This window comes from Maniola jurtina, chromosome 15 (assembly GCF_905333055.1).
Source record: "Maniola jurtina chromosome 15, ilManJurt1.1, whole genome shotgun sequence".
NCBI lineage: Eukaryota > Metazoa > Arthropoda > Insecta > Lepidoptera > Nymphalidae > Maniola > Maniola jurtina.
In genome coordinates, this window is record NC_060043.1 from 1245920 (window position 1) to 1265304 (window position 19385).

At 33.7% G+C, this 19385-nt stretch overlaps 1 protein-coding gene and 1 long non-coding RNA gene across 3 annotated transcripts in view; both read left to right on the forward strand.

Annotated features, from left to right (window-relative positions):
• LOC123872770 overlaps positions 1 to 3103 on the forward strand; it is a 4205-nt gene extending 1102 nt beyond the window's left edge. The window contains exons 3-5 of the mRNA XM_045917294.1: positions 382 to 649; positions 1092 to 1298; positions 1711 to 3103. Of these exons, the coding sequence (XP_045773250.1) occupies positions 382 to 649; positions 1092 to 1298; positions 1711 to 1902 (667 nt within the window). The 3' untranslated portion in view covers positions 1903 to 3103. The remainder of the gene's footprint in view (positions 1 to 381; positions 650 to 1091; positions 1299 to 1710) is intronic.
• LOC123872771 overlaps positions 1 to 6139 on the forward strand; it is a 26100-nt gene extending 19961 nt beyond the window's left edge. The window contains exons 4-5 of one of the 2 annotated variants that reach the window (XR_006797543.1): positions 4762 to 4769; positions 4827 to 4839. This is a non-coding gene — a long non-coding RNA (uncharacterized LOC123872771). Of the gene's footprint in view, positions 1 to 4761; positions 4770 to 4826; positions 4840 to 6128 lie in introns of those variants that run through there. The other variant, XR_006797545.1, reaches the window with a different exon arrangement.
• The last annotated feature ends 13246 nt before the right edge of the window (positions 6140 to 19385 follow it).

Genomic DNA, 19385 nt, shown 5'->3' on the forward strand with positions numbered 1-19385 from the left:
AACCAAAGAGGTATGGGTTTAATAATTACTGCCATACCCGTACCAGGTTAGCCTGCTTCCATAATAGACTGTATCACCACTTACCACCAGGTCAGATTGCAGTCAAGGTCTAACTTGTATCTGAATAAAAAGTAATAAAGTAGCTGAAGTAATAAATGAACTTTGATCAAGTGTAGGTAGGTGTTTCTAATACAGGGCTATCGTGTTTTTAGTACAGGGCAACAATAAATATGTGTCCCCCAGCCATAATAATTCCATCGCCTCGGTAATGACGCGTTACAATAAAATTTTCCATTTAGATCCATCCATTGAAAACTTTTCTTTAAAAAATAACTGATAAATTAATGCTATATTTATTATCAAAATATTTTTTGTTTGAAGCCCACCACCAATGCCCGCAGTGCATTCAAGCAGGCGCCAAAACGAAGAGAACAGCCTCTATGTAGAGATCCCTCCAGAGCCCCCACAACCCACGATAGCCAGCCTCGCGGCCGCTCGCAGCGTGACCCCCGACACGCTGCTGCGGACCGCAGCCCTGGGGCTCCACCACTCGCCCATGATGGCGCCACATCTCAAGTTTGGGATGCTGGTGTCTTTCGCGCTCGCCACAGTCTTCCTAGCTGGCGCTAAATACTATTTCGATAGACAGGTAAGTCTTTTTTTAACATTGATAAGCCGAAGTTTGTTTTCGAAAACTAGGCACTTGTTTTGGATAAAAAATATATCTTGAAACAAACCTAATTCTAGAGAAATATTAGTAGTGGCCGAGCGCCATGTGACAGCCCCGCTGTTCTGAGACGAAGCGATGCGGCGGGGTGCTACTACTGGTTCGCGAACTTTTCCAAACATTAATTACTTGATTAATTTTTTTTTTCGTGTAATAAATACACGAAATGGATAGTAGGATAGTAAGTAGTGCTTAAAGTGATTCACTTAGCCACAGCTCTAAGTTGAAATGATAGAGTGCACTTTGACTTTGCTTAGACTTAAGTTTAAGTTTGGCTAAGCAAAGCTAATTTAAGCAAAGTCAAAGTGCGCTCTATAGATCTCAGCCTTAAACCACAATTTACCGTGTATTGTCCTCGTCGCAGCTGGTGCGCGGCAACGGCGGCATGTCGGAAGGCAGCGGCGAGGCGGGCGTGGTGTGCGCGGCCGTGGCCTGCGTGTGTGGCGTGGGCTGCGCGCTCACCATATGCCGCGCGCGCCCCACGCCGCCGCCGCGCACGCCCGAGCGCGTCTCCTCCACGGCCCGGCGCCCGCTGCCCAGGACGCCCACGCGCAACACCGACACAAGAGAGGTTAGTGTGAATATAGGGCTCGCTACGCTTGCGTTACTGGCGAAAACTGTTTCCGACTTGAATTCACTCCATTCAAGACATATTATGTATTTTGAATTCCAAAGAAGTACGCCCACATATTAACACATCCCTAGGAGTATAAGTATTCTGTGATCCATACGCACGCACGCACACATACACGCACGCGCACATACTATACACATACACTCACACATAGCACATTTGATCCCACTTTTCGCTCTAAGATTAAAAATATGTTGATATTCAAGGCTCGATACAATCGTAGTATTGTTTAATCAGGGCGGGGTTTCATATCATAGACAATTTTCATTCTCATGTTAACATAAAATACTTACCAATACTCATACAATTTACTTATTATATTTATTGTAATATAATGAATAATTTACAGGTGACAATATCTGAACCCACCGAAGACATATCTCTGACAATACTCAGCCGCCCCGAGCGAGACCCAATAATACCACAAACTATCACCTCCCCGGGTGCAAGCTCCGAAGCCCCGCCGCCCTACCACATCGCCGTACTCCTGCCCGCCAGGGCTCAGTCCCCGCCGCCGCCAGCGTACTCCGCCCTCAGCTAGCCCTCGACCTGCACGGCGCCCGAGCTCATCATATAATGGGCGACAGTCGACACCGTGCTTATAGTAAAGTGAACATGTGAACCCTCGATAGTAAATCTGTGAAACTACCCTCGGTCACGACTACTTATGAAATGTGTGAACTTTGTTGTATCATCATCAGAAATGATTTTTACTATGTTAGGCCGATCACATATAATCAGAAATTATCTGTCAGAAAACTTTTTACCGCGCTCACTCTGCGTATATCAGAAGCGTACGTCCGATGTCAAATTCTGTCATTCTAAGGACGTAGCAAAGTACCTTCCAGAGTGCATTTTTTCTTTCTGACAGTCATTTCTGATATTGTGGCTACTTTTGTTCACAATCTCTAAACTATTAGAAAGGCTTAAATCTATTGCTATCCTTTTCCGCAGGGAGCATTTTGAAAGGGATAGAAATATATTTAGACATTTTAGTTTTGAAATTGTGTGCAACAGAATCTCTCAGAGGTTAACCCTCTCACTCATTCTTTCTTGCAAAGTATTTTTTGTACTTTGCATATTATGGAATTTCGCGAAATATCTGCTTCTATCTATGAAAATAGTGTTTTTGGTTTCATTTTGAAAATGTGTGCTATAAAATATAATATAATGAAAATGAATAATAATATTATGAATGTGAATCTCGGTGTAGATGGACTGTATTCCAAAATAGATAAATGTTATTATGTGTTGTGTCAGGACCAACATATTATTGTACAATTAAAAGTAATTGAGTAAATATAAAAAATATTAATTTGATTTCAATGAATTTGATGTTGTTATGCAAAACCTATTGAATCCAATGTTTCAGTGGAACTTAAATGCTCATGACATTGTTAATCCATTTTTGTAATTAAAAAATAGTCTGTCTGACAAGGTTACGAATTTTCTTTATAAAATGTTTTGAGTCTCCTTATGCATAACCACTTCTAATAATAATTACTAATTAAATTACATAATTTGATGTAATCTGTGTGCCTTTTTTTTATCTTTTAGATAAACAGATGCGGTAGATAGTTTATGGTATAAATACAAATGATTGAACTTTCCACTTTCTGTTACTGTATCGTGTAATCTAATTTACCTAATCCAGATCTCAAGAAATCTAGTTTTGAGGAATCAAGTACTTAAGACATCCTACAATTTTGAAACAAATCTTATCTTGAGATAGGGGATTTACAGGACTACCGCTTTTATAAGTCACACCGACAAAATTCGTTTGCGCACCTAATCTAACATAACGCCAACAAAAACCGAATGTACACCAATGAAATTCAGACTTTATTACTTTACGTTAAGATTTTAAACACAATGACGACAGACTCGTGCTATCTCGCTCATAATTCGCGCGCACAAAACATGGCGCGTAAGCAACAACCAATAGCGGACAGACGCGCGCTGTGATTGGTTGAGATATTTTCGCGCCATTCAAAAACAAGATTTCTATGCAGGTACCTCGGCATAACTTATAAAGGTGGTAGTACAGAGTACTGTACGTAATATTGTCTAATGCAACAGTACTAGTCAAAGAGCTCGTTAGAAAAGCAAAAAAAAATAATACACGTTTTATGTACGGCAAGAAGTATTGTACATCGACCTTTAGAAAGAGGTTTCGGCTTCGTAGAGCGTTGTCTCTGTCACTCATACCTGTGTATGTGACGTTATGTCGGTCTCAACGACAGAGACAACGCTCTATGAATCCGCTATCTCTTTCTAAAGGTCGATGTACAATATTTGGTGCCGGGTGCTGTACCCAGTATGTGGTATGTAATCAAAGATTTGTAATTTTATAATGTTAAGCTTTAACAACGGAAGCACAATGTAATCGTTATTAACGCTTTCGTCCTTAAAATATACGTTACTCGTTACGCACAAATAATAATTACAAAACTTTAATAAGAAATTATTATATTTTTTCGCGCAATTATACTAAGTAGTTGTAATTTAGCGCAAATATGTATTCGGGTACCCGAATAATGCACAGGGCTAGAGTCAGTGTTTGACAGCTATATATATGTAAAGTATATTGAATAAATAATAAACTTGGCTTAAATGCACAATTGCACCGTGAATTACTCTATTCACGGTACAGTGATTGTGATTGTCGTACCTATCTGGATGATGACTAGTTAAATCAGCAACTTTTAATCAAACGTCAAAACGCTCGCTTAGTATGGGAGCTTGTATGAAATATGAACACAGACCATACATATTTGACGCAATTCGAAGATGGTTAGAAACTGGCTAACAGCGAATGTGGATTTTACGATTTTTTTAAGGCCCTCTATTTAATAATAATTAATTAGGTCTTAGGTATTTAATTATCGAGAAATAATTTATGTTTGACCTAGCCATCATCCCCATTCTTGCATTCGAAGCTTCGAATACGGTTGGACGGCCAAAATGTGATTCCACCGATACATTAGTTAGTACTAACTAATACTTATTGTTGTTGATACTTTAGTTAAATAAGTTTTTATATTAGTAATTTAATTGCTCCAAATTGTTTCGATCTCATGCTATAATTAATTTTACACACTTTTTATTGTTAGTTACGTAGATAGCTAAATTGTTTACTTAATTAGAATATGTGTTTTGCTATTAAGCTTGCCAAATTACCCATATATATATATATATATATATATATATATATATATATATATATATATATATATATATATATATATATATATATATATATATATATAATTTTTTTTGAATTATTATTTTTGTGTTGAAAATGGATCAAAATGCCACCGAAAACCCTGGTACTTAAGTTTTTAAAAGATCGAAAATCGTCAAGGGACATATGTGTTAATTTGTCAATTATATCAAAAAGTATTATTTGTAATATGTCAAATATGCGCACAAGTGCTTTAATTGAGCCATTACATGCGAACTCAGTTATAAATCATTTTCGATTACGATTACTTTATCGATGACGACTTTAGCAGTATTCTCATAACCCTATGATCGTAATGATTTATGACTCAGTTCGCAAGGTTGTAATGGCTCAACCATAGTCTGTAACCGCCCTAACAAAGCCACGCTTGGGATTTATCCCGCCGGCGGCGCCCGTAATCTTTGCATTACCGCCATGTATAATAGTAGATTATTCAACAGAATAATCTACTATTATATGACAGTTTTCACCTTCAAATTTGGTGCACTAGGCCCTTAGAAACGCCTATGATAACAGATTGATCTCAAATATGTGTGTTGATAGAATAATTATGAGAAAAATGAAAATCGACGAATATTTTAAAGTTTCTAAACCTGATATCTAGACAGACTATGTAATTTAAGAAACTAGGTTTTTACATGTAAATTAAAATTATTTATTAATCCATTTGGTTGTACCAAAGTTAGACTAAAAGGGACAACGATCTCTATGTAGTATGTACGGTTGGCCTCAGAATTCGAGTAGCAATTCCGCGAAACTATTGCATCAAAACCTGTCGCATTTATGACCTTTTTTTTAAACACGCCACACACACCTCACTCATGTGCATAACCGTGCCACTTGTATAAGGTGCTAAACAACTTACGAGCTTTGACTTATTTACTGGCTACTACGTACCTAGGTACTAGAGCAGTAGTTCCTAAAGTGGTCCAGGAGAACCCCCAGGGGTCCACGGGAGACTCGATGGGGGTCTACGTTGGCGTGACAAAAAATGGGGCTTTTACTTAAAATAACTATGGCAGTCATAAGTTTCTAGTTTTATTACCTTCATAAAACACGGTTTTTTGTTTAGGATGATTCCAGTGCCTAGTTGGTACCTACATACAGTTCGTTTAAAATAGATTTAAAGTTGGTAAAGTTTTGGTACTTCCAAATGGACACAATTGTCTATTGACTAGAATACTTGTTAGAAAAAAGTCAGTGTCTTAGGTAAGGGACTTTCATTGATTACGTCATAAGGAAAGGGTAAACCTCAACCTTGTGCGAGGAGACAAAATTAAAGGGACGGATTAAAACCTCGAAAGCAACAGGGTGAAGAGATGAACACGGTGTTCATCTCTTCACCCTGTTGTTTCATAAGAATTGAAAAATACTATAAGGTCAAGGTCACTCGGTCAAGTGCGAGTCGGACTCCCACACGACGGGTTCTATCCATTGTACAAGATATAACACTTAATTTTTTTTTTTAATTTGTATGGCGGCCATTTTGAATTTTTTACCATTTGTTGTTATAGCTACAATAGAAATATACTGTGTGAAAATTTCAACTCTCTACCTATTACTGTTCATGAGGTACAGCCCGTTGACAGACGGACGGACGGATAGCAGAGGTTTAGTAATAGGGTCCGGTTAGCACTCTTCGGGCTGAAAGGCATGCAGATAGCTATAATGACATAGGCATCCGCTAAGAAAGGATTTTCAAAATTCATCCCCTAAGGGGGTAAAATAGGGGTTTACTCCACAAGTCGCGGGCATAAGCTAGATTATCAATAATCTGATTCGCTCCGATTTAGAGGACCTTAAACTGCGGTGAAAATTAAAATTGTGACGTAATAAATGTAAGATCCCTATTGTATGTATATGATGTAACCTAGTCTAGTCTACTAGCGAGTATTCGATGTGATGTATTGTTTGGCGTTCGTTGTTGGACCGACGATGTTATTTTTGTATGTACCTTTTTAGAAGGGACTGCGTTTGTCTTTGTAACTGACGCTTGGAATAAACATATATACCTACTTACTGTATCTGTATGTTGTGTCTTTTTTAATTCCGCCCGTCCCTTTACCATACTGTCATCCTCTAACTAGCAAAACATATTTTTATCATCGCCAAAAACTTGGAAACACAGCTTGGGAATTAAAAAAACGGGCAAGTGCGAGTGGGACTCTTACACGAAGGGTTCTGTACCATCGTACAAGAAATAAAACTTTTTGCAATTATCATAGAGCCATTTCGCAAATTTTTATCATTTGTTATTGTTGTATAGAAGTGGGTATTATGAAAATAAATATAATAAAGTTCAGTTCCCATCATGTACTCGTTTGATTCACATCATGGTGGCATCGGTGAATGTAATTAAATAATAATTGCGCGTGTAGAACTGTGTAATGTACGTTAAGATAAGTTTTGGATGCAGTGTGCAGTGATAAGTAAATAATAAAAATGGAACACGCGAGGCCACCAGCGGAATTGTGCCTGGAAGGTGGGCCGGCGTGCCGTGCAACCGCGTGGCGAAAATGGCGGCAGCAGTTTTATGTATTTTTAAAAGCGGCCGGTGTTCACAAGGAATCTACGGATGTGCAGGCCAGCCTACTAGTAAACTTGATAGGATCGGAGGGTTATGATATTTATACGACGTTCAAATACACAAAAGAAGAAAATCGTGAAGATATTGATACATTGGTAAAAAAATTCAACGAACACTTTGGCACGAAACAAAACACAACTATGGTACGTTTCAAGTTCTTTACCCGAAATCAAGAATCTGGCGAGTCGATCGACGAATACGTGACGGCCTTGAAAATTTTATCAGAACATTGTGAATTCGAGCATTTAGAGGAAGGCCTTATTCGTGATCGAATAGTTTGCGGCGTATTGGAGTAGTGTTGAATTGGGGATCCTGTATCAAAATCCATGGGGATTTTGGATCACTCTCGCTAACGCTCGTTCGCTACGCTCACCGTGATACAAAATCCCCATGAATTTTGATACAGGATCCCCAATGTAGGCTACTGTCCACAACAACACATTAAATAAATGGAGTATTCCTAAATCCAAGCAACAATTAATCACTATCAACAGTGAGACAAAATCCTCAATGACTAGTTATTGCGGATCCTATATCATACGCCCGCACCGCACAGTGGATGATATAATACGATGAGTTCGACGAGACTGCGGCATTCATAAGAAATGCGAACGAGCCCATATGCATGATAATTTTACGTCTAAAAGTTTGCTCTCGCATAGTTAACCATTTGATTTGTTGCGCTCAAATTATTTTTGTATATTGATCGTGTTTCTGCTTGATCCGGCATTGCTGTATTCATTAGTATGAATTTCGATCGATTGATTCGAGGCTTGCGCATACTTATAATAGGTTGGATAAAGGTAGACTCTTTAAATGTTTATAGCTCATCAGAAATATATTCGTATTACATTAACGATTGCTTTTCCACATATCGGACATAACATTTTATCCAACGATAAAGCACATTTAGTACACGTTATAGCATGACCACATGGTATATAACACGCAGCTACTTCTTCTACAAGACAAATTTTGCAGCAAAGTGTTTCTTTAATATTTTCAACACATAATATGTTTCTGTCTGCAAAAGAACTTATTATATTGTTATTTACAAATTGTTCAGATACTTTTGATGCACCACAAACATCTTTGCTATCACTTTGTAGGTATGTTTCACCCTTCACAAGTAAAACATAGGGACAGGACGGAAACCAGCGTGCGTGCTCCGACCATGGATGATCTTCGATGCCCCAGTCTTTGAGCCTGCCATCACAAAAGTAACAAATCACGCGATCACTATCTCCTGTATAAAAAAAACCAGCATCAGCCATTTCTTGAGGTTTTTGATTTAAATCTTGAGGCCAGGTATCAAAACTTCGCAATCTTGCGATTTGAGTTGCATAGCGAGGATATTTAGGATATATTAACTCCATTCTGATCTACAAACAATGAATTTTGGATAAAGATTTATTAGTAAAAATATATTATAGCAGATTTCTAGTAAGGTGTGCAAGCTTATCATACATTATTATTTATCGAAAATTAATTCTTTAATGATGAATTTAGACACATTTCCCGCTATTTAAATATATTTCGATTGTTATAAATACTTTGATAAATAGAGATTAATGGACGAAAAAAATACGTACAATGCGTACTAATATAATAAATTCACTGATGACCCCACGACTTCATCTGCATGGATTTAGGTTTTTAAATCCTGCGGGAACTCTATGATTTTCCGAGATAAAAAGTTGTCTATATCTCTCCAGTTCTTTTACTATACCCACGAAAAATCATGTCGATTCGTTGCTCCGTTGCGACGTGATTGAAGGACGAACCAATAAACAAACAAACAGACACACTTTAGCATTTATAATAAGTATGATTAGTGATGCAAAAAGGCGTCTGTCTAAACTAAAGACTAACGGCTGAATCTTGCCGAAATTTGATACACAGACAATTCACATCTTGGAGACGGATCCAGGATATTTTTTGACGTCGAAAATTAAAGGATTTCCACTCAAGTTTTAAATCAAATTCGCAAGGAAGAAGATTGAAGCATCAAATAGGAGCAAATATTATTAGACCTTTCACAAATTTTATACCTACCTATGGAAAGTAGTAAAATGTATAACCTTTTAACATTTTAACTATCGCGAGTCCGACGCATACCATTCCTTTTACGGTTAGATCTCAATTCACTGCGTAACTATAAACAACAGCGTCTTCCATGCTTCAAAATCGAACACCTATAGCTGATGCGGCAATAATTTATACGTAAGACAGTGTTCATACGAATGTATAAATCTAGTCTGATTACTTTCGCAAATATAAGTTTTATGTTGTGATGATTTAGTGTTTAAAGTTACATGCGCAAATGTTTAAATCTAATTTATTTCAATCCATTTCGTTTATTATGAAAGAGGTTTTAGAATTCGAGCGTATAAATAGGTCGATCCTAAGCGTCACCATTCCTTTCTTTCCGAGTTTTGGATACGACGACAACAACAGTCGAAATAAAGTATGTAAGTATTTTTATTTTATATGTTTATTTTTGAATTAAGCAACTAGGTACCTATTGAATTTTTATTTGGAGTTTTCATGTTGATAGTTACTTAAATTGTTTTTCAGGGCCTCTTCATCTTTCATCAATCCATTTGACGAAGACGAAGACCCCATCGCTTTGGTGCAGCCCCCATCAACATCGAAGTCTCTTAAGAAGAAACGTGAGGTGAAGCGGAAGAAGACGATCAAGAAAAAGGAGGTGACTTCTTCTGCTCCGAAGAATCCGTTCGAATCGAGCGGATCGGAATCTGAACCCGAAACGTCTCCAAATACACCTACGAGTCCATCTGTTAAGCGGAGGAGGTTTATTACCGAATCTGAGGTGAGTTGTCTTATTTATATTTTATTGGATTAAAGCTTTTAAAAGACTTCCCAATAAGAATGTTGTTAGGCAATTGGTCTGTATATAAATTTATGAATATAGTTTGTTAAAGTTATTATTTTGTTAGGGATCATATCCGAAGGGTACCAGTGGGATCCTATTACTAAGCTACCGCTGTCCGCCCGGACGTCTGTCTGTCAGCGGGCTTTATCTCATGAACCATAATAGGTAGAGAGTTGAAATTATCGCAGATGATACTAAATTGAATATTTTTCAATTTCAGGATGAATCTACTAGCAAGCCAGTGCGCGCTGCGAAATTGAGAAGTTTTCTCAGTCGGCGCGTTGCGTCGGGGTATACATCCCAATCAGACCCATCGAAGAAAGGCAGCTACTACTTCGAGCTGCGCGTCTACAACTCTGAAGAAGTGGAGAAACTCGCGAACAATGAGCGTTGGAAGCATGCCATCTGCACACTAAAACTTGCAACTGATTTAAATTCGGTGGTATGGAAGTCCCTCACCAAATTAATTGATGATAGTAAGGCTGAACTAAAAAATATTCAGCCCATTTTATACCCTGCAAATGAAAATAATTTCTAAGATAAATTTTGTAAATTAAATTTTGTAAATCTTAGAAATTATTTTCATAAATAAATTCAAAAAATATTTCATCTGCAACATATTGTATATAATAAGTATGACAATTAAATTACTATCTTTATGTTTGTGCCTGTAAATATTTTTTAACGTGTTTTTTTTACAGAAATTACAAAGCCTAAACCATACAAAGCCTAGACCATACAAAACCTAGATCATACAAAGCCTAGACCATACAAAACCTAGACCATACAAAGCCTAGACCATATGAAACTAGAAATATAAAAACTAGAACCATATGAAACTAGAACCTATAAAATTAAATTAACGTGTTTTTTTTACAGAAATTACAAAGCCTAAACCATACAAAGCCTAGACCATACAAAGCCTAGATCATACAAAGCCTAGACCATACAAAACCTAGACCATACAAAGCCTAGACCATATGAAACTAGAAACATAAAAACTAGAACCATATGAAACTAGAACCATATAAAATTAAATAAAAATGTCTAAATGTTCATATCGAAAGATTTGAAGTTGGGATATTAATAACGTGATACTTACAACCCTTATACTCTTACTAAGTCTGCACATTGTCTGAAAATAACTAGATTACTTTATTTTAATACAGTCATCTCATAACTATCCAAAATTTAAAATCTAGAACTGAGAAACTAGAACCATACAAACTAGATACTTGACATGTTTGAATGTTGATATCGAAACATCGCATTACTTCCATTCTATTAATAACTGTTTACTGTTTATTAGCCAATAGCTTGATTTATTATTTAGCTGTATTTCCTTACCGATTTTTTATACGCAGAATATTAAAACCAGAACTGAGAAACTAGATACTAAATAGATAAACAAGATAAGCAATTCTATGAAATTGAAAATGTTTTTCTGCAAAGAGTGTAACCTTTATGTTAAAACATCTATATCGTCACATAACAGAACAAATACTCATAAATCTAATAGTTTATTTCAATCTAGATATGAGAATGTGCAAATTATAAAAACGGCTTTTAGAAACAGAATAATCAGTTACAAAGTAAATCCGACCTCTACAACTTTAGTTCCAGAGAGTTTTTTTTCACAAATATTTAAAACCACACGCGAGATCATAAATATATCTCTAAAGAAACACACTGCCATTAAAGTAAATTTCGAGTTATTTGTTTCGTATATTTTACCAAAAAATTTTGAAAAGTCTATTAAATCTTTCAGTACTAAATATGGTATTATAGTCCAAAGTACTGATATTGATAATTTTTTATTACAATGTGCTCAAAAGTTAACTTGCAAATGCGCAGAATTCGAACAGTCAGAATCTGGTTGGACAATTGATTCTATCAGTCATTTGGAGATAAATATTAATAAATATAATCCTCTGAAAGGTGGATCATATTTGGCATTACCATCACATATAAGAAATACAAAATCATGTCTAAATATTCATAATTTCGATGATTGTTGCTTTTTATGGTGCATTGCTGCTAAAATGTATCCTACAAAACTTAATTCCAATAGAGTTTCATCATATCCTCATTATTCATTGCTTTTTGACATAAGAAATATGACATTTCCTCCGGGAATTGAAGATATTAAAACCTTTGAGAAGAACAATCCAACTATTAGTGTAAATGTTTATGGGTTAGAAGCCAATAATACAGTTACAGGTCCTTTGTATGTGACTTTAGCTCGAAAACTTACCCATGTTAATTTATTATATATTACTAAAAATGACAAAGCCCATTACTGTTTGATTAAAGACTTTGGCCGACTTGTGCGAAGGCAATTAACAAAACACAAGTCTAAAATATTTTTATGTGATGAATGTTTTTTATATTTCGCAAATGAACAAAAACTACACAATCACGATTGTGCTAAAAGACAAACTGTACTTCCAGAAGATGGTAGTAAGTTGCATTTTTCAAACTATGAGAGAACTCAAAGAATTCCTATCGTGATATATGGCGATTTTGAGAGCTTGCTTTGTAAATATTCAAACGAAAATAAATCTCTTTATACTGAAGATATACAAACACATGAACCATCTTGTTTCGCTTATTACATATGTTGCCATTCTAAACCTGAGCTTAATGACTTTGTAAGCTATCGCGGACCAAACTGTGGTAAAAAATTTGTTGAAAGCATTACGCGAGATGTAAAAAGATTGCACGGTATTTTAAATACAAATAATCCAATGTTTCCTCTTACTACCGAAGAGTTGACTTCATATAATGAAGCAAAAATTTGCTGCATCTGTAAAACAATGTTTAAAAAATATGATATAATAGTAAAGGATCATGACCATTTTACAGGTAAATACCGAGGCCCTGCTCACAACACTTGTAACATAAATGCAAAAAAATGTACGTTTATACCGATCATTTTTCATAACTTGAGTGGTTATGATTGCCACTTATTTATTAAAGAATTATCAGAAATTACCGGAAAAACGAGCTTGATACCAAAATCTAAAGAAAAATATATATCATTCACAAAATTTTTACCTATTGATAAAACAAATGCTGCTCAACTGAAGTTTATCGATTCATTTAATTTTTTGAGTTCGGGTTTGGATAAACTGGCAAAGAGTCTTCATCCGAATGATTTTCAGCATATGCGTGTATTTATTAAGGATGAACACTTATTAAATTTGGCCTGTAAAAAGGGTGTCTATTGTTATGATTATATGGATGCATGGGAGAAATATAATGAAACAAAGTTACCAAAACATTCGATTTTTTTTAATAAACTCACAGGTGAAAATATTTCCATTGAGGATTACGAACACGCTTTAAAAATATGGAAAACTTTTGGTATAAAAAACTTAGGAGAGTATACAGATTTATACTTACAATGCGATGTCTTATTACTATGCGACGTTTTTGAAAAGTTCAGAAATATGAGTTTAGACTATTATAATTTAGACCCCTGCTATTATGTATCATCTCCATCTTTAAGTTGGGACGCAATGTTGTTATATACTAAAGTTGAGCTTGATTTGATTTCTGATGTGGATATGTATCAGATGTTAGAAAAAGGTATTCGAGGTGGTTTAGCCCAGTGTTCATTGAGATATGCTGAAGCAAACAATAAATATTTACCATCCTACAATAAAAATGAGTCAAGTACGTACTTAATTTATTTAGACTGTGTCAACCTTTACGGTTTTGCTATGATGCAAAAAATGCCAATGCGTGACTTTAAATTTTTAAATGAAAATGAAATTAAAAATTTTGATGTAAGGAACATTTCTAAAAAAAGTCAGTGTGGATATATTCTCGAGGTAGATTTATGTTATCCGGATAATATTCATGATGCTCATTCAGACCTACCATTTGCTGCGGAAAAATATTCTCCTGCTCAAAATCAAAGCAAAAAATTGGTGGCAAATTTATATAATAAACATCGTTTTGTTATTCATTATATGCACTTGCAAGAATGCTTAAAGAATGGTTTATTGCTTTTAAAAATATACAGAGTGCTATCTTTTTATCAGGACAACTTTTTAGAGCCTTATATTTTTTTAAACACAAGTCTCAGACAAAATGCCAAGTCTGATTTTGAGAAAGACTTTTTTAAAAAGCAGAATAATTCTATTTTTGGAAAAACGATAGAAAACAAAAGGAAGCAGGTTGACGTAAAACTAGTAAACGTTTGGAGAGATACTACAAATAATACTAATAAATTGAATGGAGCGGAAAAATATATTAGTGCACCACATTTTCACAGTTTATCAATTTTTTCTGAAAACTTAGTAGCTATTCAATTGAAAAAAACAAAAATTGTCTTAGATCGACCAATATATATTGGATTCACGATTCTTGAACTGTCGAAAACGCATTTGTATCATTTTCATTATTCGGTCATAAAAAGAATCTATGGAAATAATGTTCAGTTATGTTATACGGATACTGATAGTTTACTATATCTTGTAAAAACTGATGATTTTTATGAAGATATGAAAGATAACATTCATTATTTTGATACTAGCAATTTTGAAGATGATAATATTTTTAATATGCCGAAAGCTAATATGAAAATACCTGGATATTTTAAAGACGAAATGGGAGGAGAAATCATTTCTAAATTTGTTGGTTTACGCGCAAAATTATATTGTTTACTTTCTGAGAAAAAAACTATCAGTAAAGCAAAGGGTATCACGAAGCCTGTGACAAAAAAATTAAACTTTGAGAAATATAAGAAAGCCTTATTTTGCAATGAAAATATAAGAGATGATATGTTTGTCATACGATCAAAAAATCATCAGGTTTTTACTCAGAAAATTAATAAATTAGTATTAAATAGTGATGATAATAAAAGGCAAATAATGGAAAATGATTTTAAAACTTTGCCTTGGGGGCATTACAGCACGATTCTTTAGTAAAAATATTATGCTAAGTACCTATGTATTTTACAAATTTTTATGTGTCTAATTTTAATATTAGTTTTAATGGTAATTTAGCATTTAATAAATTTGATTAAGTTTACCACAGTGTTTTATTTCAAATAAAATCACAACATATTTTATATTCCCTTTATTAATTCAACCAATTATTTACATTACTTCATAAACTTAGTACTTAACATAAGATTAACGTATTATAAAAACTTACTACTTAATGGAAAATATTCGGACTACAACTTACTTGCATGATATGAAAATATAAAATATACTTTATACTTTAATTAGAACTCATTTATGCTTTTTATTTTTACAATCGCAAAATAACAATAAAATAATATTAAATTTAACTATTCAGGCACACTTAGCTTTTGTATAATCCTATTAATTAAATCTTCTGTAGCATCCATCATATTGTCATAATTATCACTCACTATGTACTGTACACTCAAATTAGTCTTTGCACTGTTCTCCTGTTCTTTACTATCAATTTCAAGTATTTCAATTTTTATAATGTGGCTTCCCTTTGCTTTATTTTTCCGTATAACAAAAGATGAATCTGGAGCTGGTGAAATCACATGATCTATTTTTGGAAGCTTCTTTTTTAAAGACAATTTATTTTTCTTTTTTATGGTTTTCAAACTGGTGTTATTTTCAAGTGTTTCATTATTTTTTTGCTCACGTAAAGCTTTCAATCTATTCTCTTCTTCTCTTTCTAAAATAGCATCCAAGTCTTGAGCTCCATAAAATGGATTATTCATACTTGTGTTTCTTTCGTCATCCGTGAAATAAAAGTCCGACATGATGCTGTAACAAAATACAAAATTTTATAAATATAACAATAAAACAACATTTATAAAAATATCAATAAACAAATTCTAAAATAGAAAAGAATACAGTCAAAATATTATATAAGTAATTTTTTTCACTAACCAGAAGCGAGTGAGTTCCTTGCGTGAGAAGATCTGGGAATGAAAATTGTTTAGTAACAAATCTATGGAGTCAAGTTTTCAAAACAATTGTATATACTTGTATGACATTCGTCCGCATTATGCAATCTCTAGCGACATGTTAGAACCTGTTTAATATTAAGTTCTTACGAATTTCAATTTCATACTATTATCACAAGGTTTAAATTAAAATGTATACCTACATTTTAATATAATCATCGACAAATAATAGTGCGCTAGACAAGTGCGAAGTGAAACACGAATGTGATACCTACAAGCAATACCTTAAAATTTAAATCAACTAGCAATAATATGAAGTTATTTAATAAGTTGCATTTTTAAAATTATCATCAATCAGTAATATGAAGTTGATAAAACAGGCTGAATCATTAAAAATAAATTATATAGATGTTGAAACACCACCACCATGCTTTAGCCGACATAGTAAACTTCTACCAAACATAATTCGATGCATAATTTGCGGACCCTCCAACTGTGGGAAAACAAATATTATGATAAACTTATTATTGCACGAAAATGGACTTAAATTCCAAAATGTTTATATTTACTCAAAGTCCACTTTTCAATCTAAATATTGTTTCCTACAAAAAGTTTTTCAAAATACTCCAGATGTTAAATTTATTATGTTCAAAAATAGTGAAGAAGTTATTTCGCCAACTGAAGCCTTAAGAAATTCTATTTTCATTTTTGACGACGTGACTTGTGAAAATCAAGTTAATATTCGAAATTATTTTTCGATGGGCAGACACAAACAAATTGATTGCTTTTACTTGACCCAAACATATTCAAAAATTCCTAAGCAATTAATACGTGACAATGTTAACTTTTTAATTATTTTCAAGCAAGATGATATAAACTTAAAACATATATATAAGGAACATGTTAATTCTGATATGAGCTGGCATGTCTTTAAACAATTGTGTGCAAGTATTTGGAAAGATCCGTTTATGTTTTTATCAATCAACAAAGATTGCGAACTAAATAACGGTCGGTACAGAAAAACATTTGACATATTCGTGAAATTCGACTAACAATTTTACAATTATATACCACATACGAGACACAAATTTAGTCAGTCAAATGAGAGCACTGGTAAGAATACCTACCCATATTTAATTTAAAAATGGAAGCCGTTGTAAAGAAACAATTAATTAAATCAATTGAAACCATCAAAAAGAAAGCAAAACAAATGCGTGAAGAAGAAGATGATTTAGAACTAAAAAGGCGCAAACTTTTTAAATCCATAACGGATCCATTAGAATCCATAGTATTGCAAAAAAAAGAAAATAAAAACAATAGTCACCATGATTTACCAGATACATGTTCACCTTCAACTTCTGATAAAATTAAAAACATAGAAAATGATGATAAAAATTATGTAACACCAAAACCAATAACTTCTACCCAAAATTTTGAAGAAATCGAAGAATTCTATACTCCATCTCCAACGCCTGAAAAAAGCAATGAAATCTATAATTTGAATGTACCTTTTGGTGTACGTAATGAAAATAGTAATTTAATGATTGGAAATACAAAAGTAACATTTTCAGATGGTGATGCTCATAGCAAAAATATGATGGCTAAAATAGGAAATAGATCCTATGAAGTAACCCCAGGTTTGGCAGAATTATTATTTCAGAGTAAACCAGATGTAAAGATTGTATCTGATCAAGATAAATTAGTATATAAAGATATTTTATGCAATACTAGTGCACATAGGAGAGATTATAACCCTACGAATCAGATTAAAGGCGATAAAGGGACAAAATATACTAAAATTGTGAAACCTCTCTTTACTGATAGTGAATTAAAAGAAAAAAAACAAGGTGGTTTTATGCCAACTCTTAAAACTTTGAAAAAAAATACAGATTTCATATACTGGGATGATCCGAATGAGTTAGTAGATAGATTGAAAATTTTAATTGCTTCAAAAGATGCTGGCAACACTAGTCATGACAATGAGATTATATCAATAATTGAAGAACTTAAAGAAGCTGGTATAATAAAATAAGTATATAAAAATAAAACCTGGTTACATTTTTGCTTAGTTCTATAAACACTGTTGAACATGAATGTCAACAAGTTTGGTCATCATGTACACAAGAAACTGAAAATGGATAGCTCTGCCTTAGAAAATATCTTTGATGCTCAACATAAAATCATCAAACATGTTGGTACACCCATTGACCCAAACGACTGTGCTACTAAACTATATGTTGACAAATTCTTAGATGGGCTCTATATACGATTAAAAACAGTAGAGGAAACATTGTTGCAGTTAAAATCAGAAATAAATAGTCTAAAAAGGAATATAGAAGGTGTAAGTCGTAAATTCAAAAAATGAGCAAAGATAGTGTAGTAAATGAAATACATAAAAATGTTAGGAAAAATTTTCCTCGAAGACATGTTATACTTAAAGACATTGATGATGTATGGCAGGCCGATTTAGTTGATATGCAATCATTCTCAAAAGATAATTCACAATATAAATATATTTTAACAGTCATCGATGCTTTTTCAAAGTATGCATGGGCATATCCGCTTAAACTTAAAAATAAAGAAACTGTGACTGAAGCATTTAGTAAGTTACTAGAAAAAGGTCGTGTTCCCAAAAATCTACAAACTGATTTAGGAACAGAATTTTATAATAGTTGTTTCAAAAAATTATTACAAAAATACGGTATAAATCATTATTCCACTTATTCCACTAAAAAGGCGTCAATAGTAGAAAGATTTATAAGAACGTTGAAAACTAAAATGTACAAGCAATTTAGCTTGCAAGGGAATTACAAATGGAATGATGGAACCCTCGAGCACATCATGAAAAAATATAACTCCACATTTCACAGAACAATTGGTACAGCTCCAGATAAAGTTAATGAAAAGAATAAACAAAATATACTAAAAAGATACAGACTACTACAATTATCAGCACCATCGCAGAAACGTTCAAAATTCAAAATTGGAGATTATGTAAGAATAAGCAAATACAAAGGAACTTTTGACAAAGGATATACTCCCAACTGGTCAACTGAAATTTTTAATATAGCTCAAGTTCAAAACACTCATCCAATTACTTACCTTCTAAAAGATGCAAGACAGCGACCTATTTTAGGATCATTCTATACTGAAGAATTACAAAAAACAAAACATCCTGATATATATCTTATTGAAAAGGTTTTAAAAACAAAAGGAAATAAATTATATGTCAAATGGTTAGGTCTGCCGCCTAGTGAAAACAGTTGGATAGATAAACTAAATCTTTTATAAACACATTTTATGTTAACAACTTTCAGTCTCTTATTATCTACGATACTGAGCAGAGTTCTCTTTTATTAAAAATGGAGAAACAACCATCCAAGCGTAAAATG